Below are 26402 nucleotides of genomic sequence, written 5' to 3'. Positions count from 1 at the left end.
GAGTAGGTTGGAGTACAGGTAAAGGAGAGGTTCAGTTTTGCAAGTTTATATTGAGATGTCTATCAAATATTTCAGCTCAGATGTTGAGTGGGCAGTTGAACATATGCTACGTGTTTGGGATTTAGAAAGACCCTTAACCATTACGTATAATGTGCGACAGGCTTTTGGAACATGTTCTTTATGCAAATTCAAGAGGTTACTCTGTTTCTATTCTGAGAGTTTTCATCAGAAAAGGACACGGAATTTGGTAAAATGATTTTCATGCATCATTTAACATAATCATTCTTGTCTTCTTTAAAACTGTTAATATGTGGATTTTCAAATATTAAACCAGCTTTGCATCCCTAAAATAAACCTCACTTGCACATGGTATAGGTCCTTCTTCTGTGTTGCCAAATTCTGCTTACTAATACTTTGCTAAGGATTTTTAGCTCTAGATTTATGAGGGAAAATAGTTTGTACTTTTCCTTTTTTTTTTATTATCTGCTCTGGTCTGGTAATCAGGATGATAACTACTAGCTTCATAAAACAAATTAGGAAGTGTTCCCTCCTCTCGTATTTCTGTAAGAAACTGTGTAGAACTAATATTAATTCCTAAATATTTGGAAATAACTGAAGAATTCTCCAGTTAAACAGTCCGGGCCTGGATATTTCCTTTGGGGAAGTTTTTTTTTTTTTTTTTAAGTTTATTTATGTATTTTCAGACAGAGACAGAGGGAGAGAGGAGCAGACAGTGAGGGAGAGAATCTCAAGCAGGCTCTGCATTACCAGCGCAGAGTCTGATATGGGGCTCAAACTCACGAAACTCTAAGATCATGAGCTGAGCCAAAACCAAGAGTTGGACGCTTAAGCAACTGAGCCACCCAGGAACCCCCTTTTGGGAGGTTTTTAAATCACAAATCCAATTTTCTTAGTAGTTATATTATTCAAATTTTCTATTCACCACAGGGGAAAAAATGTCAACCACATGTGGTGATGGATGTTAACTAAACCTACTGTGATCATCGTTTCTCAATCTATGCTCATGTCAAACTCATGTTGCACAACTAAAACTAATTAATCAATGTTATACGTCAAATGTATCTCACTTTAAAATTTGTTTCTGGGGCGCCTGGGTGGCCCAGGTGCTTAAGCATCCAACTTCAGCTCAGGTCATGATCTTGTGGTTCTTGAGTTAGAATCCCACATCAGGCTCCCTGCTGTCAGTACAGAGCCCATTTCTCATCCTCTGCCCTCCCTTCTCTGCCCTTCTCCCACTCGCACACTCGCTCTCAAAAATAAACATTAAAAAAAAATTTTAATGGCACAAAAACAGACACTCAGATCGATAGAACAGAATAGAGAGCCCAGAAATGGACCCACAAACATATGGCCAACTCATCTTTGACAAAGCAGGAAAGAATATCCAATGGAATAAAGACAGTCTCCTCAGCAAGTGGTGCTGGGAAAACTGGACAGCGACATGCAGAAGAATGAACCTGGACCACTTTCTTACACCATACACAAAAATAAACTCAAAATGGATGAAAGTCCTAAATGTAAGACAGGAAACCATCAAAACCCTTGAGAAGAAAGCAGGCAAAAACCTCTCTGATCATGGCTGCAGCAACTTCTTACTCAACAGGTCTCTGGGGGCAAGGGAAACAAAAGAAAAAATGAACTACTGGGACCTCATCAAAATAAGAAGCTTCTGCAAAGTGAAGGAAACAATCAGCAAAATGAAAAGGCAACCGGTTGAATGGGAGAAGATATCTGCAAATGACATATCAAATAAAGGCTTAGTATCCAAAATCTAGAAAGAACTTATCAAATTCAGCACCCAAAAAACAAAGAATCCAGTGAAGAAATGGGCAAAAGACAGGAATAGACACTTCTCCAAAGAAGACGTCCAGACGGCCGACACAAAAAAAATGCTCAACATCACTCATCAGGGAAATACAAATCAAAACCACGATGAGATACCATCTTACACCTGTCAGAATGGCTCACATTAACAACTCAGGCAACGAAAGATGTTGGCGAGGATGTGGAGAAAGAGGATCTTTTTTGCATTGCTGGTGGGAATGCAAGCTGGTGCAGCCACTCTGGAGAACACTATGGAGGTTCTTCAAAAAATTAAAAATAGAACTACCCTACGACCCAGCAATTGCACTTGGTATTTATTCAAGGGATACAGGTGTGCTGTTTCAAAAGGACACATGCACCCCAATGTTTATAGCAGCACTATCAACAATAGCCAAAGTATGGAAAGAGCCCACCGATGTCCATCGATGGATGAATGGATAAAGAAGATGTGGTGTGTATATATATATATATATATATATATATATATATATATATATATATATATATACAATGGAGTATTACTCGGCAATCAAAAAGAATGAAATCTTGCCATTTGCAACTATGTGGATGGAACTGGAGGGTATTATGCTGAGTGAAATTAGTCAGAGAAAAACAAATGTCATATGACTTCACTCATATGAGGACTTTAAGACACAGAACAGATGAACATAAGGGAAGGGAAGCAAACATAATATAAAAACAGGGAGGGGAAAAACATAAGAAACTTAAATATGGAGAAAAGAGGGTGACTAGAGGGTTGTGGGAGGGCGGATGGGCTAACTGGGCAAGGGGCATTAAGGAATCTATTCCTGAAATCATTGTTGCACTATATGCTAACTCATTTGGATGTAAATTTAAAAAATAAAATAAAAATTTTAATTTATCTATTTCTCATTGGATGAGCTGTGATAGTTCTGGTATTTGAGGAATCGGTCCATTTCTTCTGGGTGTCAAATTGATGTGTGCAGAGGTGGTTTTTTGTTGCAATATTCCCTATTATTCTTTTGATGTCTGCAGAGAATGTAGTGGTAGCCCATTTTATCCCTGATACTGGTAATTTGCTTTTTCACTTTGTCTTTTCAAAGAATTAACTCTTAGTTTCATTGATTTTTCTCTATTTTTTAAATTTCATAGATCCATTCTCTTTACTGTTTCCTTCTTTCTAGTTGCTTTGTATCTACTTTGCTCTTTTTTCTAGGTTTTTTGTTTGTTTGTTTTTTTCCTCTAGGCTCTTAAAGTGAAAACCTCGACTACTGTTTTGAGACTTTTTTAATCTATACATTCTGAGTGCTGTTCCTGTCTCTCTCAGAACTGCTTTGGCTGTTCCCACAAATTTTGATAGGTTCCATTTTCAGTTTCATTAAGTCCTCTATATTTTATTTCCCTTGACACTGTTCTTTGATTCATGGAATATTTAAAGATGTGCTTCTCAGTTTCCAATGTTGAAATATTCCTGTAAGGGGCGCCTGGGTGGCTCAGTCGGTTAAGAGTCCGACTCTTGGTTTCGGCTCAGGTCATGATCTCACAGTGTGTGAGTTCAAGCCCCGCATCAGGCTCCATGCTGACAACACAGAGCCTGCTTGGGATTCTCTCTCTCTCCCTCTCTCTGCCCCTCCCCAACTCACTCTCTCTGTCTCTCTCTCAAAAATAAATAAAACTTAAAAAAATTAAAAAAAAAAGAAAATTTCCTGTTATGTTTACATTATTGATTTCTTTTTGATGCCATTGTCAACAAAGAACATATTCTGTACAATTTCAATCTCGTACATTTGTTAAGGTTGTCTTATGGCCTAAATATGGCATATCCTGGTATATATTTCCTGAGCACTTAAAAAGAAAGTGAATTCTGCTTTTGTTGCATGGAGTGTCTTATAAACATAGATTAGATCCTCCTGGTTGATGTTAGTGAGTTCTTCCACATCCTCGCTCATTTCTGATTCACTTGTTCTTTCAATTTCTCAGAAGGGGCCAATGAGGTCTCCAACTTGGAATGTGAATTTGTCTCTTTCTTTTCGCTTCTAACAGTTTTCAACCATATATTTTGCTGCTGGCTTTTTTGGCGCATACACATTTAGGATTGCTATGTCTTCTTGGTGGACTGACCCTTTTATCAAGGGTCTACAAATCTACAATATAATTTTAATCTACAAATTTGATTATATTTGAAGCAAATTTCTGAAATAAAGCATACAGTAGGGTCATATTTTTTAGTACACTCTGGCAAGCTCTTTGTGTATTTAGATCATTTACATTTAAGGTAATTATTGCTACATTAAGGCTTAACTGTCAATTTTTCTTGTTTCTTTTCAGTTGTTTTCCTCCATTTCTTACTGTCTTCAGCTCTAATTATTTGAATTTTCTTAGAATTAGATTTGATGTAAATATAGTGTTTCAAATGTAACTCTCTGTATTGTTCTAGATTTTATATCTAGATACGTTTATAAATTATTACATTATGTGTCCATCAGTTATCACTGTCTAATGTCATCGTCTTTCACCAGTTAAAGTATGAAATCTTACCCTCCAGGGGAGCCAGGGTAGCTCAGTAGGTTAAGTGTCTGACCTCGATTCAGGTCATGATCTCAGTTTGTGAGTTCGAGATCTGTGTCAGGCTCTGTGCTGACAGCTCAGAGCATGGAGCCCGCTTCACATCCTGCGTGTCTCCCTTGCTCTCTGCCTCTCACCCACTCCTGCTCTTTCTCCAAAATAAATATTAAAAAAAAAATTTTTTTTTAAATCTTACCTCCCACAACCAATGAGTCAAGGAAGAAATCACAAAGGACATCAAGGCTACCTTGAGATGAGTTCTAAGACGATGGCAGAGTAAGAGTAACCTGAGCTCACTTCCTCCCATGACACACATTTAATGTAAGTCCTTCGGAAAATGATCTAAAGATTAGCAGAAGAGATCATCCACAGCTAAAGACAAAGAAGAAGACACATTGAGAAGGGAAGAGGGGGCAGAGATGCAGTTGAGCACCAAACCCCCAGGAGAGGGACCCCCAAGTGGGAGGGATGTCACAGGTGTGAAGGTCCTCCCTGAGGAATGTTATCAAGCCACACATTAAGCACCCCAGGCCATGGGGATCTGTACCTAAAGACCTGCTCCTACAACACTTGGCTTTGAGAAGGGCTGCACTCCAGGAGAGGCAGAGGATTACAGGAAACTGAGACTGTTCTTAAAGGACCAGCACACTGTACCACTATGCCCAAGGCCTAGCACAGAGCAGCGGTTGGTCAAGCCACCTGGGTTATAAGTGAAGGAAATCTACTGACTTAATTTTAAGATGTGTGCTGAAGGGGAAGGGATCTACAAGAGCCTTCTCAGAGAAAGAAAGTGCTGGTGGGTGCCATTTTTCTTGCCCTCCTTCAATCTAGCTGGCTGGATGCTTGCCAGAGCTCGTTCTGACACTCTCCATCTGTACTGCTAGCACTCACTGTTGACCCCAGAATTCCCCTGCAGACCCACCCTGCCAAGTGGCTCCCGTCCCCGACACACCTGGCAGTCCTGGCCGGGACTGGCACCGCACGCCCCCTCCAAAGAGGCTCCTGGGGGTGGAGGGGGCATGCCCACACAAGCTTACCCTGATCTCTCAGCCAGCTATGCCAGGAGCTAATCCTACCCACCAGCCAGCCTGTAGCAGCTATAGCCAGGCCTCTCAGCTGGGCATACCAGGGGCCAGCCCTTCCCACCAGTACACTCCCAGTAGTCACAGCCAGACGCTGCAGACAGATGGGCTGGGGGGCAGCAGCACTCACCAGCACAACTACAGCAGATGCAGCCCAGGCACAACAGGAGGGTGTATAACGCCCACACAGGGGACACCACCGGACCACCTGGTGCTGGGCACTAGGGGGCACTCTACTACTGGGCTCACAGAATGCCTTCTAAATAACACCACAACCTTCAAGACCAGGAAACACAGCTGACCTACATAATACATAGAAATAAACAGAGTGAGAAAAAATGAGGTGACAGAGGCATATGTTCCAAACAAAAGAACAAGATAAAATCTCAAAAAACTAAGTGAAATGGAGATAAGCAATCTATCTGATAAAGAGTTCAAAGTAATGATGCTCACTAAACTTGAGAAGAGTGGATGAAATCAGTGAGAACTACAATAAAGAAAGAAAATACAACCTATCAGAACTAAAGAATACAATAAAGGAAAAATACAATAAAGGAATCAAGAGCAGATTAGAGGATGCAGAAGAATGAATCAATCATCTGGGAGACAGTGTACTGAAATGGACTCAAGCTGAAGAGCAAAAAGAAAAATGAGCATATAGTAAGGTACTTCTAAGACAACATCAAGCATAACAATATTCACCTTATAGGTGTCTCAGAAGAAAGAAAGAAAGAAAGAAAGAAAGAAAGAAAGAAAGAAAGAAAGAAAGAAAGAAAGAAAGAAGCAGAACACTTATCTGAAGAAGTAATAGCTGAAAATTCCCTTAAACTGGGGAAGGAAATGGACATCCAGGAAACAGAGAGAGCCCCAAGCAAGATGAATCCAAGGAGGTCTACATCAAGACACAAAAATTAAAATGTTAAAAATTAAAGAAAAAGTAATCTTAAAACAGGAAAAACAATTACTTCTGTACAAAGGAAACCCTAAAACACTATCAGCTAATTTTTCAACAGAAACTTTGTAGGACAGAAGGAAATGGCATGATATATTTAAAGTGCTAAAAGGAAAAAACCTACAACCAAGAATATTCAACCTAGCATGCAAAGTTATTCAGCATTGAAGGAGAGATCAAGTTTCCCAGATAGAAGAAGTTCATCACCACTAAACCAGTCTCATAAAAAATGCTAACAGAACTTCTTTAATCAGAAAAGGCAAGGCCATAAATAGAAGAAAACTATGAAAAGAAAAATTTTCACCACTAAAAGCAACAGGAGTGTACTACATCAATTACTTACAAGGCTAGTAATGAAGATTAAAACAAAAGTCAATTCCTGGATAGAGCTGGATTGTATTACACTAAGCAAAGTCAGTCAGAGAAAGACAAATACCGTGATTTCACTCATATGTGGAATTTAGGAAACAAAACAGATGAACGCATGGGAAGGGAAAGAAAGAGAGGAGAGAGAGAGAGAGAGAGAGAGAGAGAGAGAAGGAAACCATAGACACCCTTAACAATAGAGAATAAGCTGAGTGTTGATGGAGGGAGGTCTGTGGGGGATGGGCTAGATGGGTGATGAGTACTAAGGACAGCACTTGTTATGCTGAGTGTTATATGTAAGTGATCAATCACTAAATTTTACTCCTGAAACTGTATTACATTATATGTTAACTAGCTAGATTTTAAATAAAAATTTGGAGCATAAAACAAAAAAACAAGGTAATTCTATCTACAATAATTGGTTAAGGGATACACAAAATAAGATGAAAAATTTGACATCATATACATGAAACATGCAGTAGGAAATAAAAATGCAATGTTTTTAGAATGTGTTCAAACTTAACTATCACGTGTGCTACATACATAGGGTATTAAATATGAATCTCATGGTAAACACAAACCAAAAATCCATGATATACAAAAAATTTACAGAAAGGAATCCAAGCAAAACATTAAAGAAAGTCATCATCACGAGGGAGAAGAGCAAGACAATACAAAAGAAATACAAAAACAACCAAAAAAAAAAAAAAACTCCAATTAAAATTCCACTAAATACATACCTATCAATAATTACTCTAAATGTAAAAGGTCTAAATGCTCCCATCAAATACCATACAGTGAATGAATGGAAAACAAAATATGACTCAACTATATGCTGCTTACAAGAGACACACTTCAAGGGCGCCTGGGTGGCTCAGTTGGTTAAGCATCCAACTTCGGCTCAGGTGATGATCTCGCAGTTTGTGAGTTCCAGCCCCGCGTCGGGCTCTGTACTGACAGCTCAGAGCCTGGAGTCTGTTTCAGATTCTGTGTCTCCTTCTATCTCTGCCCCTTTCCCACTTGTGCTCTATCTCTATCAAAAATAAACGTTAAAAAAAAAAAAAAAGACACACTTCAAACCTAAAGATACATACAAACTACAAGTGAAGGGATGGAAAAAATATTCCATTCAAATGGAAGTTAAAAAAAAAAAAAAGCTGAGGGTAGCGATACTTATGGTAGACAAAAGAGGGTTTAGAACAGTGACTGCAGGAGCAAGGGGGTGGCTCAGCCAGTTAAGCATCTGACTCTTGCTTCTGGTTCAAGTCATGATCTCACAGTTTGTGAGCTCGAGCCCGAAGTTGGGCTCATGCCAACAGCATGGAGCCTGCCTGGGATTCTCTCTCTCCTCTCTCTGCCTCTCCCGCTGCTCACATGCTCGCTCGCTCTCTCTCTCTCTCTCAAAAGAAACTTAAAAAAAAAAAATTGACTGCAAAAAGAGACAAAGAGCATTACATAATGATAAAGGGATCAATCCAATCTGAGGCTATAACAATTTTAAATATCTATGCACCTAAATATATGTTTAATAAGGGGTGCCTGGTTGCCTCAGTTCATTAAATGTTAGACTTCAGCTCAGGTCATGATCTTGCAGTTCATGGGTTTGAGCCCTGCGGGTCAGGCTCTGTGCTGACAGCTCAGAGCCTGGAGCCTGCTTTGGATTCTGTGTCTCCCTCTCTCTCTGTCCCACCCCTGCCCATGCTCACGCTCTCTCAAAAATGTGTGTATATCAAAAAAAATTAAAAATACATATATTGACATGTAAAGCAAATATTGACATAAAGGGAGAAATTGACATTAACACATTAATAGTAGGAGACTTTAACATTCTGCTTACATCAGTGGATAGGTCATCCGGACAAAATCAGTAAAGAAAGAGTGGCTTTTAACAACACAGTAGGCCAAATGGGCCTAAAAGATATATACAGAACACTCCATCCAAATACAGCTGAATACACATTCTTTTCAAGTACACACACAATATTCTCCAGGATGGGTCATTTTAAGACACACAGCAAGTCTTGATAAATATAAGAAGACTGAAATCCTATCAAGCATCTTATTGACCACAACAGGATGAAACTAAAAATTACAAGAAAAACTGTAAAATACAAACACATGGAGACAAAACATGGTACTAAACTACCAGTTGGTCAATAAAGAAATCAAGGAGGACATCAAAAAATATCTGGAGACAAAAACAATAACAAAAAAAGGTGGACACACAATGCTTCAAGATCTTTGAGACAAAGTTAAAGCAGTTCTAAGAGGGAAATAGATAGTGATACAGGCTTTCCTCAAGAAATAAGAAAAATCTCAAAAAATCTAACCTTATACCTAAAGGAACTAAAAAAAACCAACAAAGCCTAAAGTTAGAAGGAAATAATAAAGATCAGAGAGGAAATAAAGACTAAAAAAGAGAGAGAGAGAGAGAGAGAGAGAGAGAGAGAGAGAGAGAAAGAGAGAGAGAGATAAAATCAATGAATCTAAGAGCTGGTTCTTTAAAACAATAAAACGAGAAACCTTTAGCCAGTCTCAACAAGGGAAAAAGAGAACTCAAAATCAGAAATAAAAGAGGAAAACAGGGGCACCTGGGTGGTTCAGTCAGTTAAGCGTCCGACTTTGATTCAGGTCATGATCTCACTGGTCATGTGTTCAAGCCCTGCCTGGGGCTCTGTGCTGACAGCTCAGAGCCTGGAGCCTGTTTCAGGTTCTGTGTCTCCCTCTCCCTCTGCCTTTCCCCTGCTCATGCTTGCACACTCTCTCTCTCTCTTTCTCCCTCTCTCTCTCAAAAATAAACATTAAAAAAATTAGAAAAAAAAATTTTTTAAGAGGAAAACAGTAACACAAACAACAACAACACAACAAACTCCAAAGAAATAGAAAGGATTAGAAGAGACTACTATGAAAAATAATACCCCAGCAAAGCAGACAACCTGGAAGAAATGGAAAAATTTCTAGGAACATGCAATCTTCTGACACTCAATCAGGAAGAAATATAAAATATGAACAGACCAATTACCAGTGAGAAAAATGCATCAGTAACCAAAAAACTCTCAAACAAAAGTCCAGGACCAGATGACTTCACAGGTGAATTCTACCAAACACTTAAAGAGAGTTAATACCTATCCTTTTCTAACTATTCCAAAAAAAATCTGAGAGGAAGAAGTACTTTCCAATTTATCCTATGATGTCAGCATACTGATACCAAAACCAGACAAAGGCACTACAAAGAAAGAAAATTACCAATCAATATCCTTGATGAACATAGATGCAAAAATTCTTGACAAAATATTAGCAAATCAATTTCAACAATATATAGAAAAGATCATTCATCATGACCAAAAATACATTAACAAAATGAAAGATAAAAATCACATTATCATCTCAACAGATGCAGAAAAAGCATCTAGCATAACTCAACATCCATTCATGATGAAAACTCAACAAAGTAGAGTTAGAGGGAACACACCTCATGATAATAAAGGTCATCTATGACAAACCTGCAGCTAACATCATTCTCAAAGGCAAAAAGATGAAAGCTTTTCTTCTAAGATCAGGAATCAGACAATTATGTCCACTCTTGCCACTTTTACACAACATAATACTGGAAGTTCTTGTGAAAGCAATTAGATGGGAAAAATAAATCAAAGGCATCCAAATCGGAAAGAAGTAAAACTATCACTCTTCACAGATGACATGGTACCATATATAGAAAACCCTAAAGATGCCACTAAAACAAAACCTATTACAATGAATGTAATCAGTGAAGCTTCAGGATACAAATTAATACACAGAATCCTGTTGCACTTCTATACACTAAACAAACCATCAATAGGAAAAATTAAGAAAACAATTCCACTTACAAGTGGGTAAGAATAAAATATCTAGGAATAAATTTAACCAAAGACATCAAAGACCAGTACTCTGCAAACTATACAACAAAGAAAATCCTAAAACTAGACGGCTTTACTGGTGAACACTAGCCAACATTTAAAGAAGAATTAACCCCAATCCTTCTTAAACTCTTCCAAAAGACTGTAGAGGAGAGAATACCCCTAACCCATTCTATGAGGCAAACACTACCCTGACACCACAGCCACATAAAAATACTACAAGAAGGGCAAAGTGTAGACTGGTACCCCTCCTCAGTCATGATGCAAACACTCTCAACAGAAACTAGAAAACAGAATCCACCAGCTTATTAAAAGGATTATACACTATAACCAACTAAATTTCTTCTTGGAATGCAAGGATGGCATGAGACAATCACTGTAGTTCACCAAAGCAATAAAATCAAAGGAAAAAAAAACCCTACATAATCATCTCAACTGATGCATAAAAAACATGACAAAATTCAATTCCCTTTTAGGATAAAAACACTAAATAAAGAATGAAAGGAAAGTTCCTCAACTTGATAAAGGTCATCTATCAAAACTGCCAAGATAACAGCATATTCAATGCTCAAAGACTAAAATCTTATCCCCTAAGATCAAAAACAGGACAGGATGAGCAATTTCACTCATATTCAACATAGCATTAGAAACACTAGCCAGAACAATTATGTAAGAAAACAAATTTAAAGTATTCAAACTGGAAAGAAGTAAAATTATCTCATAACACATACAAGGATTTTTTATGTAGAAAACCCTAAAGATTTTATGCCCCTCCTCCAAAAAAAAAAAAAAAAAGGCTATTAGCAGTAATATATTCAAAGTCACAGGATACAAAATCAATATGCACAAGTCAGTTGCAGTTCCATACCGATGGTGATGAACAATAAAGGTGGACCCTGACAAATATACAAAAATTAACTCAAAGTGGATCAAAGACCTAAATATAAGAGTTCAAGTATAAATCTCTTAGAAGAAAATACTGGAGAAATTCTTCATGACATTCATTTAGCAATCATCTCTTGGATAGGACATCAAAGGCATAAACAACAAAAGAAAAAAATGGATAAATCTGACTTCATCAAAATTCAAAAACTTTTTTGCATCAAAAAACAGTATCAAAAAAGTGTAAAGACAGAATGGGAGAAACTACTTGCAAGTCTTGTATCTGATGAGGGATTAATGTCAAAAATGTAGAAAATAACCTCCAAGTGAACTGAAAAAATGGGCACTAGATTAGAATAGGTATTTCTTCACAGATAAAAAAATGGCCAACAGGCACATAAAAATCATGACCAACACACTAGTTATTAGAGAAATGCAAATTAAACCACAATGAGATGTCACTTCACAGCCATTAGGATGGCTATGAAAAGAAAGAAAAAAAGAAAGGAAGGAAGGAAGGAAGGAAGAAAGAAAGAGAGAGAACAAGTGTTTGTGAGGACATGGTGGCACCGGAATTCTTCTGCATCACTGGTGGGAGGGCAAAACTGTTCAACCACTATGCAGAACAGCTCAGAAATTCCTCAGAAAATTAAATATAAAAAAACAGGGGCACCTGGGTGCCTCAGTTGGCTAAGCGTCCAACTTCGGCTGAGGTCATGATCTCACAGCTCATGGGTTCAAGCCCCATGTCGGGCTCTGTGCTGACAGCTCAGAGCCTGGAGCCTGCTTCGGGTTCCATGTCTCCCTCTCTCTCTGCCCCTCCCCTGCTCGCACTGTGTCTCTCTCTCTCTCAAAAGCATTAATTTTTTAATGTTCTCTCTCAAACATTAATATTTTTTTAAAATAATGATAAATAAATAAATTACCACCACACGACAAAGCATTTCAAATCATAGTTATACCCCAAAGAATTGAAAGGACTCAGATACTTGTATACCATTGTTTACAGCACCATTATTCACAAGAGCCACAAGTTAGAAACAACCCAAGTATCTATCAACAAGTGAATAAATTTCAGCATTTACATATATTATTTAGCCTTAAAAAATCAAATTGTGACACATAAGACATTTTATCATTCCACCAACATTTATTGAGATACCTAAATTTATTGAGATACCTAAAATAAATTCATACAGAGAAAAAGCAGATGAGAGGTTACCAGAAACTGAGAGGAAGGGGCAGAAGAGAGTTATCACTTAATAGGTGCAGAGTTTTTGTTTGAGATTTAAAAAAGTTCTGCAGGGTGTCTGGGTGGCTCAGTCAGTTAAGCGTCCTTCTCTTGATCTCAGCTCAGGTCCTCATATCACGGTTCCTGAGATAGAGCCCCATGGGATTCTCTTTGGCTGCCCCTCTCCCACTCTTGTGCACACTGTCTCTCAAAACAAACTTAAAAAAAAAGTTCTGCAAGTGGATAGCAGTGATGATTGTACAACACTGTCAATATACTCAATGCCATTTAATTGTACAGTTAAAAATGGACACAAAAGGGACACCTGGATGGCTCAGTTGGTTCATAGTCTGACTTCAGCTCAGTTCATCATCCCCTGGTTTGAGGGTTCAAGCCCCGCGTAGGGCTCGATACTGTCAGCACACAGCCTGCTTTGGATTCTCTATCTGCCTCTCTCTCTGCCCCTCCCTGCACCAGTGCTCTCTAAAACATTTTTTTTTGTAATGGACACAAAAATTGTAACGTAGAACACATTTTACCACAATTTTTAATTATTTTTAAATTTTTTTTTAATGTTTATTTTTGAGAAAGAGAATGAGCAGGGGAGGGGGAGAGAGAGAGAGAGAGGGGGAGAGAGAGAGAGAGAGAGAGAGAGGGGAAGGGAGAGAGAGAGAGAGAGAGAGAGAGAGAGAGAGAGAGAGAGAGAGGAAGGGGGAGAGAGAGAGAGAGAGAGAGAGAGAGAGAGAGAGAGAGAGAGAATCCAAAGCAGGCTCCAGGCTCTGAGCTTTCAACACAGAGACTGACGTGGGGCTCGAACACACGAGCCACAAGATCATGGCCGGAGCCTCAGTCAGACACTTAACCAAGTGAGCCACCTGGCGCCCCTACCACAATTTTTAAAGAGGCAAAAAAAGAAAAAACCTTACCTCCATTTTGATCCCTTTATACTCATCCGTTTAAAACATGATGGTCTTAAATATTTTTAGTACACATAGTTAAAAACACAGTGTTGTAATTTTTGCTTTCACTGTCAAAAATAATTTAGAAAACTCAAGGAGAGGAGGAAAGCCCATTGTATTTACACATATTTTTCCTTACCATATTCTTCCTGGGGTCCCAAGTTTCCCTCTTTCAACATTTCCTCTCTGTAACAAGAACTTCCTTTAGCTATTCTTTTAGAGTCAGTCTACTGGTACCAAATTCTCTTAGTTGTTGTTCATCAGAGATTTTGATCTCCCCTTCATTCCTGAAGGTTATTTTTCACTGGGTAGGGAATTCTGAATTAACAGTTTTTTTCTTCCAGTGCTTGAAAATGTTTGACCATTTCCTTCTGGCCTCCATGATTTCTGATTAGAAATCCTCTTTCATTCACATCATTTTTCCCCATACCAAGTTGTTTCATGCTGCTTTAGTGAATTTTTATCTTCAGTTTTCAAAAGTTTAATTACATGTCTTGGCATAGAATTCTCTGAGTTTACCCTTGGATTTATCTTTCTGCTTTATTTCCTCTTGAATCTGTAGGTTTAAATCTCTTGCCAAATTAAGGAAGTTTTCAGCCATTATTTCTTTAACACCTTAAGCCTCATGGTCTTTCTCTTCTTTTTCTCCAAATCCAATGACACAAATGCTAGATCTGCTCCCTAAGGCTCTGTTCGTTTTATTGCTATGTTGTCTCTATGGCTCTATCTTCTAGTTGGTGAATGCTTCACCCCTCCATTCTGCCATTGACCCCAATCATTGTGCTTTGTATTTTATTCTGTCGTTCAGGTCTAAAATTCCCATTTTTTATTTGTTTCAAGTATGTTCCTTATTATTTGAAGCATTTTTAGCATGGCTCTTTAAAATCTGTGAGGTAACTCTAACATTTCTGTCATCTCAATGCTGCAATGTATTAGTTGTCTTTTTCATTCAGATGAGGTCTTCTTGGCTGTTGGTATAATATTTTCAATCAACTCTGGACATTTTCACATTATGAGACTCTGGATGTTAAATCCTGTGTTTGCTGACTTTCCCTGATACTGCTCCAGCCTCATTATTGTCAGGTAGAGATCAACGTCCAGGTTCTCATTTGGCATCCATGAACACCTGAGTGTGGGGAGCTCTTTTCTATGGCTAGGCACTCAAGTTCCACCTGTGGTCTCCACAGAAGCCACAGCATAGGTGACTTCGTTACCGGTCGGCCATGGTCAAAGTCCCGACTCTCCACAGCAGGCTTCATCTGAACTACCCCAGTGGGATAAGAATACTACTGGATGAGGAAAGAGGTCCAGGATTCCCTTGGGGTCACCATTGACTCCACAAAGAGTGAGCTCATTACTGACCAGCCAGAATTAAATCACATCTCTCTAATTGGCCAATCTCTGACACCATCCCAGTAGGGTCGGGGGGGCTGAGGTACCTGTTAGAGACTGGTTTTAAGTCTAGGCTCCCCAATCTCTGCTGACATGGATGGGAGCGAGACACAGTTTCTTCTGTGCTGGTTGACTGAACTAGAGAGATTATGGCCTGCAAGTTTTGTCTTACTATGCTGTCCCTTTCTTAAGAGAGATCAGGCTTTTACTAGGGCTTTTTATGTCTGTGCCCATTGGTGTTTCCATGTTGCGGGTGTATCCAATTCCATGCCTGGGTCATTTCAGGTAACAAGAAAAGCCCCTAACCAATCCACCTCTTTTCACCCTTCAGAGTCTTTTGTTTTATATATAGTGACCAGTGTTTTAGTCCTACTTACTAAAAGGAACAGGGAAACATATATCTATTCCATCTTCCCAGAAGCAGAAGTTCCTAAATGAATTTTTAAAGAGTGGTATCTGTTACTTTACCATTTAAAAATGAAAAGTACATCAATTCAATGGAATAATACCAAATTGTCTAAAAAGTAGCCAATACTTTTGTAGTGATAAAGACCGCCAAAATATATTAAGTGACAAAAGCAAGGTGTAAGTGATATGTAGAGAATGCGATCTGTGCAAAAACAGAATACAAAAGAATATATACATGTATAGGCTAGTGCATGAACCAGGTACCTTTGGAACATTATACAAGAAACTCATAATGGTAAATGGCTTTGGGGAGAAAAACTGGAAGGCTTAGGAAAAAGACAGCAGGGTGAGAAGAAGGGGACTACATTTTTGCACATGCTACATTTCCAGAAGGATAAAAGAGTCATGTTTTTAAATAATATGTTTTATTTTGAAAAACAAGCAGGTAAGAGATATGAAAATCCTGCAGATGGCTAATATAAAATGTATAGCATTAAAATTAAAAATGCCCTATATATTAATACAAAACTTAATCATTCGGTAGACTAGAAGAGGACAAAGATTAAATAGTGACTTTTGTTTTTTTCTTAAGTTTATTTATTCTGAGAGAGAGAGAGAGAGAGTGCGAGCGAGCAGGGGAAGGGCAGAGAGGGAGGGAGGGAGGAAGAGAATCCAAAGCAGACTCTGTGCTGTCAGCACAGAGTGCAACACGGGCTCCATCTCACAAACCATGAGATCATGACCTGAGCCGAAATCAAGAGTCAGACACTTAAGTGACTGAGCCACCCAGGAGCTCCTAAATAGCAACTTTTAACATGTATTTTGGATTCTGGTATGACGACAGTCTAGGTACCTGAAGCAACCTTCCCAGTAAGAACTAGGCAGAAAAAGTAAACAGACACAGCACCCTGGATCACTCCACCTCAGAGCACGGGTTTTCAGAGAGGATCCTGCAATGATGAACTTATTCCCTTTATTTCAATGAAGAGACAACAAGGGAGATAAATATTCAAGAGTCGGGAGCGGCACCACAGAGAGAGATTGCTGGGCATGAGGTTCAGAGTTCAGAACTAGAACCTGTTCCCCTCCCTGGGGACAGCACAATCTCAGATAATTTACTTGATCTCATCTGCCTGGGTGTCACTCTCAGGATTATTAAGCAGGAATATGTGAAGATTTGGCACAATTCCTGGCACCCCGCAATTGCTCAGTAAATATTAACGGACTCTGATGAACAGAGACTTAGTGGAACCAAGAGATTACTCTCACGAATAGCCATCACCCTTGCTTAGTTATCTGGGGAATTTTATTTAATCAAGTAACACCTCAAAATGTCTGCCATGCAAAGCTGCCGAGCCTCAAGTCACCTGACTAGCTGTTAAATACAAACAATTAATAAAGCAAATCTCTTAGAAAGTCTGTTATCTTAATACAATATTGTTGTGTCTCTATTCATTAATATCAAACTTCCTGACAGACTAGAACACAATGAATCCAACCACTAAAAAGAAAGGATAATTATGTAATGTGGCAGAGGTGCTAATTATCATCACCATGACAATCACATTACAATATATAAATGTATGAAATTCCCATGTTGTGCACCTTAAATCTGTACCATGTTATATGTTAAATACATTTTAATTAAAAAATAAATAATGCAAGTCTTTCCCCACAATCGTATCAATCTCAAAATTCCATAGGAAGAAGCCAAAGAAAATACCTAGTGACCCTTTCTATTCAAAAATAGTTGAGAAACCCAAGAACGTTTTCATGGATACAACTGAGAAAATCCCCATGTTCTGTAAATCAACCACAGTGGCACACCTCTTCGGCCACACCAGGGACGGCTCAAAGCCTGATTATAGGCTTGAGATTGATTAAAAGAAATAAACACTAGCACATCCCAAAGCAAATTACCAGCAACTATTTCTTTAGTTTACTGAAACATGCTTAAACCAGTACCACACCAGACTCACGATACACTCGCCTGTCACGTTAGCACTAGTGCGTATTCACTGGGAACCAGGGAACAGGTGAAGTGTATGCAGTGGGAGAAGAAGGGCACCTGGGTGGGCATGTGGACACATCTGTGTGAATATACTAGGTTGGAAGCAATTTGAGAAAATGTGTCGTAAAAATTACCAACTGAATTCATCATAAAAATCAATACGTTAAATTCAGCTAAAAAAGCACCAAATGAAAACCTCATTAAGCAAAAAATACATCATCACTGCAATATTCTGAGGCAACCCTGAACCAGGATACATTCAAAAAAAGCAAAGCTCTTCTTCAACATAAGCACAGCAATAAATCAACTTATAGTTATGACTATTTTAAGGAATGACCAAAGTCAAGGAGCTTCTTAGTCTAAGGCAAGATAACCAGACAGGATGATGAAGGAGACTCTGAGGGCAGGTGACTGAGGTCTCCAGCTCAGACATGGAAGGCAGAAGTAAGCCTTCCCCATGTTACTTGAGAAACAAATGGGGCCTCAAAATACTGAACACCAAAACACAAACGCGAAGCAAATAGATGTGTCAATAGCAAAAGAGTTTTCTATTCCTCCATGTTTGTGACTATGCAAGACTTTGTGAAGACAGAAGGGTAAAGTCAGGACCTATGGCATCGCCAAGGCAATGACATCAGCTAAACCTAGGCTCGTCCTCCAACCCCAGCACTCTGAAACCTTGCTGGGTTTTCTCATCGTGAGGAAATCCAGGCTTCGCTAGGCAGTGCGCCTGAGGATCCCGTACACGCTGGGTCTCACACTTCTCTGCCAAGATGCTCAGGAGAACTAGGCCAAGGCCCTGCTGAGAGTTCTATTCCATCCAGATTACTGAATGCCCGCCAAGAGATAGACATCTTACGAGACTCTGAAAAGTCTCAGGCCATGAGTCACCACAGCTGCGGGTTCCTCCTGCTTCTCCACAAAACAGCAGGATGCACAATTGCTATGGCCTCTCACCATTACTTCTGCTTCATCAAAAGCTGACTACAGTTCAGAAGGTTTGTTGATCTTGTCCTTAACGAGGCTGACATACTGTGCTTGGACATTTCAAAGAATCGATTATTTGACCAAATATAAACACATTAGTGAATAAATTCACATTCTGTATAAAACAACAAAGGTAACAGTTGGGGTTTTTTGTTGTTGCTTTGCTTTGTTTTGGGGTTTTTTTTGTTTGCTTTTTTTGGTACCCGGACTTCTCTGTTGCTGGCCAACAACTGAAATTAGGTTATTTTTATCCTAGAGCTGCAGGGATGCTCACAGTAACTCCCTGGCTACCAACATGCTAGGAGTGGCAGAAAATAGAAGCAGCTGAAGTCTGCTAAGTTTCCCCTTATTTCCTTAAGACTGAAATTCTGCAACTATAAATAGTACTGAAGAATAACAATAAAAAAAACAAGAGATGATATATATGTTAATCACCTATGTAGTCAATGAACTGAAAATAAATGTTCAAATAGACCAAAAAATTACCCACTGATTCAGGAAAAGGCTAAAATAAAACACACAAGTTACAGAGACATCAGATAGTCATACAGAAAATGAGCTAACGTGGAAAGTTCCTTTTTAGTACACAAAAGCAAGAAACACATCCACAGTGACTCCACTGTAACATTAGAAACAGTTCTAAATGTTCTAACTTCTACATGCAAAGGCCCAAGTTCCAGTCCCTGATCTACCATTAAGGAGGTAAGAGACTTGGGGCAAGTGTTTTACCCTCTTTCATCCTAGAGAGATGGTACCAGACGATACCTATTACCAATGTGACCTTTCATCCTTTCTAGCTTTCAAATTACAGGGTTCTATGAAATGAAAATCCAAAGATACAGCATTACCATATTACTGTAATCAGATGGGTCGTAAGTGCTCTGTTTAAAAACTTCACAGAGTTCCATGAATTCTTCTGTCATCTCGTGGATTTGTCCATTTAAAATCGCTCCTTTGGTACCACCAAATTCAAGTCTTTCCAGCTTCTCAAATTCCAATATGGTGACAAATATATCCTTTGAAAAAACATGGTACAATAAAGATCTTCCCACCATGATGAGCAGGACAAGAACGTTTGAAAGTTGCAAAGAAAAAACGCTCTCAAACATTCAAAATTGGCGAGTTAATTGACACTTATGTGACAGAAAATATAAATTATTAATTGAAGAAAGTTACTGCCTATTTTTAAAAAAAATTTTTAATGTTTATTTTTGAGAGAGAGAGAGAGAGCAGGGGAGGGGTAGAGACAGAGGGAAACAGCATCCTAAACAGGCTCCAGGCTCTGAGCTGTCAGCACAGAGCCTGACACGGGGGCTCAAACCCACAGACCGTGAGATCATGACCTGAGCCGAAGTCGGACGCTCAACCGAGCCACCTAGGCGCCCCTCATGACTGCCTATTTTTAAAATCATACTCCCATTTTCACATTTTGTAAGAATTTTCTAACAACTGCAGGTATTTGCCTGCAACACCTACTTTGCCAAAGCTAAATGTATGATTCCCTAATTTTGTGCCCTTCTGATTGTAAGTCAGATCCCCAGGTAATATCTAAAACTCTTTTTGGCTGCCTACACTTGGCAATGAATCACCTCCCTTAATGAAAGGGGGTATAGGACCGTTAAGGAAGGGTGACAAGTTGCCTGCAGTTAGGCATTTAGCAGTCAGACTTGCAGAAGCATTCAAGCTGATTAAGTGATGAGGATTTTCAAAACATTAAGATCTAAATTTGAATGAAATACAACAAATTTTATATTAATAAGAAAGTCCAGACTTACTCTAAAGACCTTTACAAAGAATTTAAGGCACTGCCACAGTTCCACTGTGTTTAAAAAAAAAAAAAAAACCCTAGCCTTAGGGTGCCTGGGTGGCTCAACCGGGTAAGCATCTGACTTCAGTTCAGGTCATGATCTCACGGTTCTTGGGTTCAAGCCTCACGTTGGGTTCTATGGTGACAGCTCAGAGCCTGGAACCTGCTTCAGATCCTATGTCCCCTCTTTCTCTGCCCCTCCCCCACTCATGCTGTCTCTCAAAAATAAACATAAAAAAATTAAAAAATTAAAAAAACAGCCAGTTGGCTCCATCCAAATATGTGTGTCCATGTGTGTATTCATTGTTTGTTCTTTAGATATCTGAAACACATGTATACACAGCACATATTTCCATGTTATTTTTTTATAAGTGGCTTTAATATTTTTATAGTCTATGTATATATATAATAAAAGAGAATGTGGTGTTCTAGATTATCAAATGGATTTTCCAGGTGTAGAATCCCAATGTCAAACATTAAACACAGAAAGGAAAAAAAGGATTTAGTTTACAGATTCATGATTTACAGCTGTCTTCCAAGAGCTTGCTAAGTTATAAGTGAAAGGTCACTGATACATAGCAGTTTCACTTATACTCAGTATACTAAAACAATCAAAAAAGAATTTGAAAAAAAAGAAACTAATGTAAAGCTTATATAACGATCTTAACACTGACCTTGTGAGCAATTCCTAAGAATAACTGAGAAAGAAGATCTTCCACTCTCCCATCCAAATAGAATAAACAGTCTCCTGAATAATAGAAAAAACTACAAGATATTTTTTAACCCACCTACAGTATGAATAAATTGCAGGTCAAGAAATGAATACCTCTATTTTCATGAGACGGTCCAGAAAGTTGTCAAACCTACAAAACACCAGTTGAGACTGGAAATCCCATGGTTTTGGCTCATTTCCCATAAAATAGCTTGCCAGTTCCTTTCTATAGTTGAAAAAAGACTTTTTGAAAGTCTTGAAGATGTTAATGGCCACCTGCACTTTTTCCAAAGAGTCTTCGACTTCTCCTTTCAAAAGGTCTTCAGGTGAAAGGTAAATTATTGCCTAGGATTTAATGGAAAACAAATATGATTAGGAGTACCTGCGTGGCTCAGTCGGTTGAGTGTCTGGCTCTTGATTTCAGCTCAGGCCATGATCCGAGGGTCGTGGGATGGAGCCATGCATGGCGCATGGAGCCTGCTTAAAATGTTCCCTCTACCCCCCCTCCCCTGCACGTGAGCACACACTCTCAAAAAAATATAATAAAGTTGCTTTAAAAAGATTATTTTTTAAAATATGCTTTATTTCTTAGTGAAAACACCGGTTTCAATTAATCATTAAAAAAAAAATTCCCCATCATTTTTAAATGATAAATGTCTACAATTGGGCCAGCAATGTTGTGAGAAAAAAAGTTCTAAAAATTCAGATGCTTGGGTTTCAATGACATATGTGTATATATTAGGACAATGTACAGAAGACTGAGACTCTCCAATTTCTGAATTTATACTTCCTAGCAATGACTAAGTTTTTGCTAAGCTTTATAGATAGGACAACTGTATAGTCAGAATTTGCATGGATATTCTTGCCACAAATATTCTGAGTAATTATTCCTTTATAAAAAGAAATACATGAGCCGAAAGGAAAAATCTCTGAGATCATGGACTTTAAATATATAGTCACCTTGCCTGGCAGCACTGGGCCATTTGTGAAGGTGAGATAGATCTGTTATAAGTGAGTATATCACTGGCAATTCTTTTAGGTGAGCAAGCTCTTCTGGGAACTTAAGCACATTAGAGGACATAAAATCTAGTGGAAATATATAAGCTAGTTTTAAATAAAGGAAACGGAAAAAGGAGAAGAGTTTTTTAAAGACACACTCAAGTAGAGGCACCTAGCTGGCTCAGTCAGGCCAACATCTGACTCTTGATCTCACAGTCATGAGTTCAAGCCCCATGTTAGGAATGGAACCTACTTAAAAAAAAAAAAAAAAAGACGACTCTATGTAACAGATTGATGTAGCACTGGCCAAAGTCTCCTAGGACAGTCATGTAGGTAGGTGATTTCCTGTCCTTTCCTTTCCATATTTGCTAAGAAACTATAAATTCTAAAGGTTCTCTTATGTTCTATTTTTTCCTGATGTCTGTTAACCTCATATAAATTATAGGGTTAAATTTTGTGCCTTGAATTTTGAGTTTGCTTAGAAAGTTGTTACATGTCTCAATGGAGCATGTAATGAAAGCCATTGAGTTCAAGCTACGAGATAGAAGGATTTTTTCCTAAAGGTAAACCTATTAGTCTCCTTCTCCCATTAGTAGCCACCGTTTTACATGTAATGTAGACTGTGTCATAAATTTGTAAGAAAACCATGTCATTTCCAAAACCCCTAACAGTAAAATCCTTTCATTATGAGCTGTAGAGTCCCAATCTGTGCTCTTATTTCCCACTCAGACTGCATGGAAAATTAACCTTTGCACATATGATGCTAACACTGTACAGAGAACAGAGAAGAAAACTACTAGTAAGCCCTTAGCAATGTATGTTATAAAGTAGTTCACATTTTGCTATGGGCTAGGGATTCCACAGACCTTTATCTACATATATTCTTCATAATAAATGTACGCTGTTATCCTTTTAGGAAGCTAAAAAAAAAAAAAAAAAAATCAATGGAGATGAATCAATTGCCTTCTCTGGTTCAGAAGTCCCCAGTGACTTAATTACTTAGGTCTAACCTAACTTCCAGGCAGGCCATCCTTAAGTTCATTTCTTGCCCTTCCTGACTGACCCTCACACAAATGAGACAATCACAGCAGTTAACCTTCCAAAGACAAGGGTATAGTACTAAATAGTACTAATCATACTACGCATCATAGGTCAGCAAATCCAGTCTATACCTTTCAATGGGAAGCGAGATATTTGAGGGAAAAACCATCAATAAGGGATGGGAAACCTGGCTGTAATCAGTGATAGGGGCCACTAACTGCTTTTGTGGTATTAGCTAAATCATCTCAGAGTAGCTCGGTTTCCTTATCCGCAAAAGGAGAGAGATGAATTAGGTGAACCTCAAAATCTCTTTTAGCTCAGCCTCCAAATTATTATGTTTCCTACAGCAGCTCTCTATAGCATATCCAACCAGGAGCACTCTACTCTCTCATACTCAACAGTATCAGCACAAATCAACAAAAAAATCTACCGATTTTTGGTAAATCTACCGATTTCTGGTCCCACTTCAGAAGTCTTATAAAGTAACATACTACTAACCAATTTATCAATAAGCCAATTAGTCAATTATTAATTAACCCATTTATCAATGATATGTTAGTTTGACACCTGTCTTCCAGCTGTTGCTTTTTTTTTTTTTTACACGTTTATTTATTTTAAAAGAGAGAATGGGAGGGAAGGAGGGAGAGGCAAGAAGGAAAGGAGAGAGGGAGAGAGAATATCAAGCAGGTTCTGTGCTGTCAGCATGGAGCCTGACATGGGGCTAGATCTCCTAACAGTGAGATCGTAACTTGAGTGGCAATCAAGAGTCTGTCCCTTAACAGACTGAGTCACCCAGGAGTTCCACCAGCTGTTGCTTATGTGCTTTTATGGACTCATACTTTTGCTCAACCCTGACATCACTTCTAGAAGATCACATCTCAGACTTAGACTTTTCTTCACCTGGGATATTTAATAACAATATCCACATCAGGGTTGCCCAACAATGGAATAGACAGAGGGTGGGCCTAGAGTGGGAATTAGGTACAACAAACAGGGAGTAGACTCAGGTTACCAAAGAAAAGAACAAAGCATTTATTTAAAAAAAAAAAAAAAAAGACCCATTACCAAAACTCCAGTATGCTATCAGCTGAGGTGGCCAGAAACAGGAATGCCTAGAAGGATCAGGCATATAATGAAAATGAATGAATGAGACCAGGAACAACAGCAAATGGTGGAGACGACGGTCACCTACACAGCACATGACCTTTCCAAAGAAGCACCTGAAGCTCTGGCACTGGACTGTACCAATGGGGATGGCAGAGCCAGTGTTGGGAGATCTCTGACTTTTCAGGGGAGGCTGGGACACTGAAATTTAAATGAGACCTTCTCAACTTAAGAAGTATTTAAAAAAATTTTTTAAATATCATAAAAAATATGAATACTGCACTGATTTATTAGCCAAATACAGATGATAGGATGCCAGGTAACGACCTATGATGTATAACACAGCAAGGGTTCAAATGTTTCATAAACACTTTAAGGTCAACAGATTCATGGGACACAAAGTATATGAAAGCTATGTCATCAAATTATAAAAAACACAAAATGTGTAAAAATGTATGAATCAAGCAAGGAACAAGTTAAGAAACATGCTACCACTACCTAACCAAAGAATCACCCCCAATTTTTTAAAAATGGTAATGTTCAAAGCTGGTGAATTACAGAAAAACTTTTTACACAGTGATAATAGTAATGCAATAAACACACGTTTTAAGAAAAAGAATTTGTAGGGTCACCCATGTGGCTCAGTCAGTTGAGCGGCTGACTTTTTAAAAAAATTTTTTTGATGTTTTATTTTTGAGAGAGAGTGCAAGCAATTGAGGGGCAGAGAGAGAGAGGGAGACACAGAACTCGAAGCAGGCTCCAGGCTCTGCACTGTAAGCACAGAGCCCGACGTGGGGCTTGAACCTACAAAATGAGATCATGATCTGAGCCGAAGTCGGACACTTAACTGAGTCACCCAGAAACCCCAAGCAGCCGACTCTTGATTTCAGCTCAGGTCATAATCCCAAAGTCATGGGATCGAGCACCACATCAGGCTCTGTGCTGAGTGTGGAGCTTACTTAAGATACTCTCTCTCCCTCTGCCCTTCTCCCCCAGTAGTGCTCTTTCTAAAATATGCATTTTTTTAAAAAAATAAAAATTAAGATTAAAAATTGTTCGGGAGTCATGAAAAGACTGTACCCTTTGATCAACCTCAGAAATTTATATTAAACCAATTATCCAAGTTAAGGAAAAAGGATTCCCATGCCAAGTTGTTTTATGCATGTTGCTTTTAAAAGAGGAGGCTGGAAGCAACCTAAATATCCAACAATAAAATGATTTTTCAAGGAGATGGTAAAAAAAATAAAAACGATATGATAAAATGCATAAATATGTACACATTTTGGGAGAACTAGATATAAAAACTGCTAATTTTAGGGTGATAGATCTGCGGGACTATTTCCATTGTTATAAATCTCATGCAATGAGAATACCCTACAATTATGATTAGTATACCACTTATTACACTGTAATTAAAAATCAAAGTTATTATTTTAAAATATGGAGCCTCGGGGTGCCTAGGTGGCTCAGCTGGTTAAGCATCAGACTCTTGAATTTGGCTCAGGTCATGATCCCAAGGTCATGGGATGGAGGGCTGCACTGGGCTCCAGACTCTGAGTGGAGCCTGCTTGAGTCTCCTTCTTCTGCCCCTACCCCACTTGAGTGCACATGCTCTCCCTCTAAAAGAATAAAATACAGAACCTAGTTTAATGTGTAAGAAACTGCCATTTACAAGCTGGGTGACCTTGGAAAAGCTCTTTATCTTCTCTGTACTTTAGGTTTTTATCAAATGGACCTACTAATAATATCTATGTCATATTGCTGGTAAGAGATTACATTTGTAGTTTTTGTAAAGACTTACAAGAGTTCCTGGCAAGTAATAGGCACTACACTGTGCTTGTGAAAAAAAAATTATATATATATATATTATAATAATATATATATAATATATATATATTATATATAATAAAATAATAATTATTATATATATATTTATATATATATATAAATTAGACAACAAATGACTGGGCAAGAGTGGGGGAGAGCTTAGCTCTTTAGGGAACCCAGGTATGAAAGCTGGCTCATTACTGATTTTTGATTCCTAACATGTTGGGGCACATTTACTACAAAGTCCACTTGGAAAATGAAGGAAATCAGGCCATTGGAACACTTGGAGAGAAGCCAGAAACAGTAACTAAGCAACAAGGGAAGCTACGTTATTTCCTTGGGAGCTTGGCAAAC

The 26402-nt window shown here is 38.5% G+C and overlaps 1 protein-coding gene across 2 annotated transcripts in view; it reads right to left on the bottom strand.

Moving 5' to 3' along the window:
- The window catches only part of DNAH11 (dynein axonemal heavy chain 11), a 356336-nt gene that overhangs the window by 303551 nt on the left and 26383 nt on the right, over window positions 1-26402 (bottom strand). For both annotated transcript variants that reach the window (XM_042967928.1, XM_042967929.1), the window contains 2 exons: window positions 21192-21422; window positions 19407-19574 (listed from right to left, as the gene is read on the bottom strand). In XM_042967928.1, coding sequence (XP_042823862.1) covers window positions 19407-19574; window positions 21192-21422 — 399 coding nt within the window. The remainder of the gene's footprint in view (window positions 1-19406; window positions 19575-21191; window positions 21423-26402) is intronic.

Source organism: Panthera tigris, chromosome A2 (genome assembly GCF_018350195.1).
Source record: "Panthera tigris isolate Pti1 chromosome A2, P.tigris_Pti1_mat1.1, whole genome shotgun sequence".
Lineage (NCBI taxonomy): Eukaryota > Metazoa > Chordata > Mammalia > Carnivora > Felidae > Panthera > Panthera tigris.
This window is presented reverse-complemented; position numbering and strand designations above follow the sequence as displayed.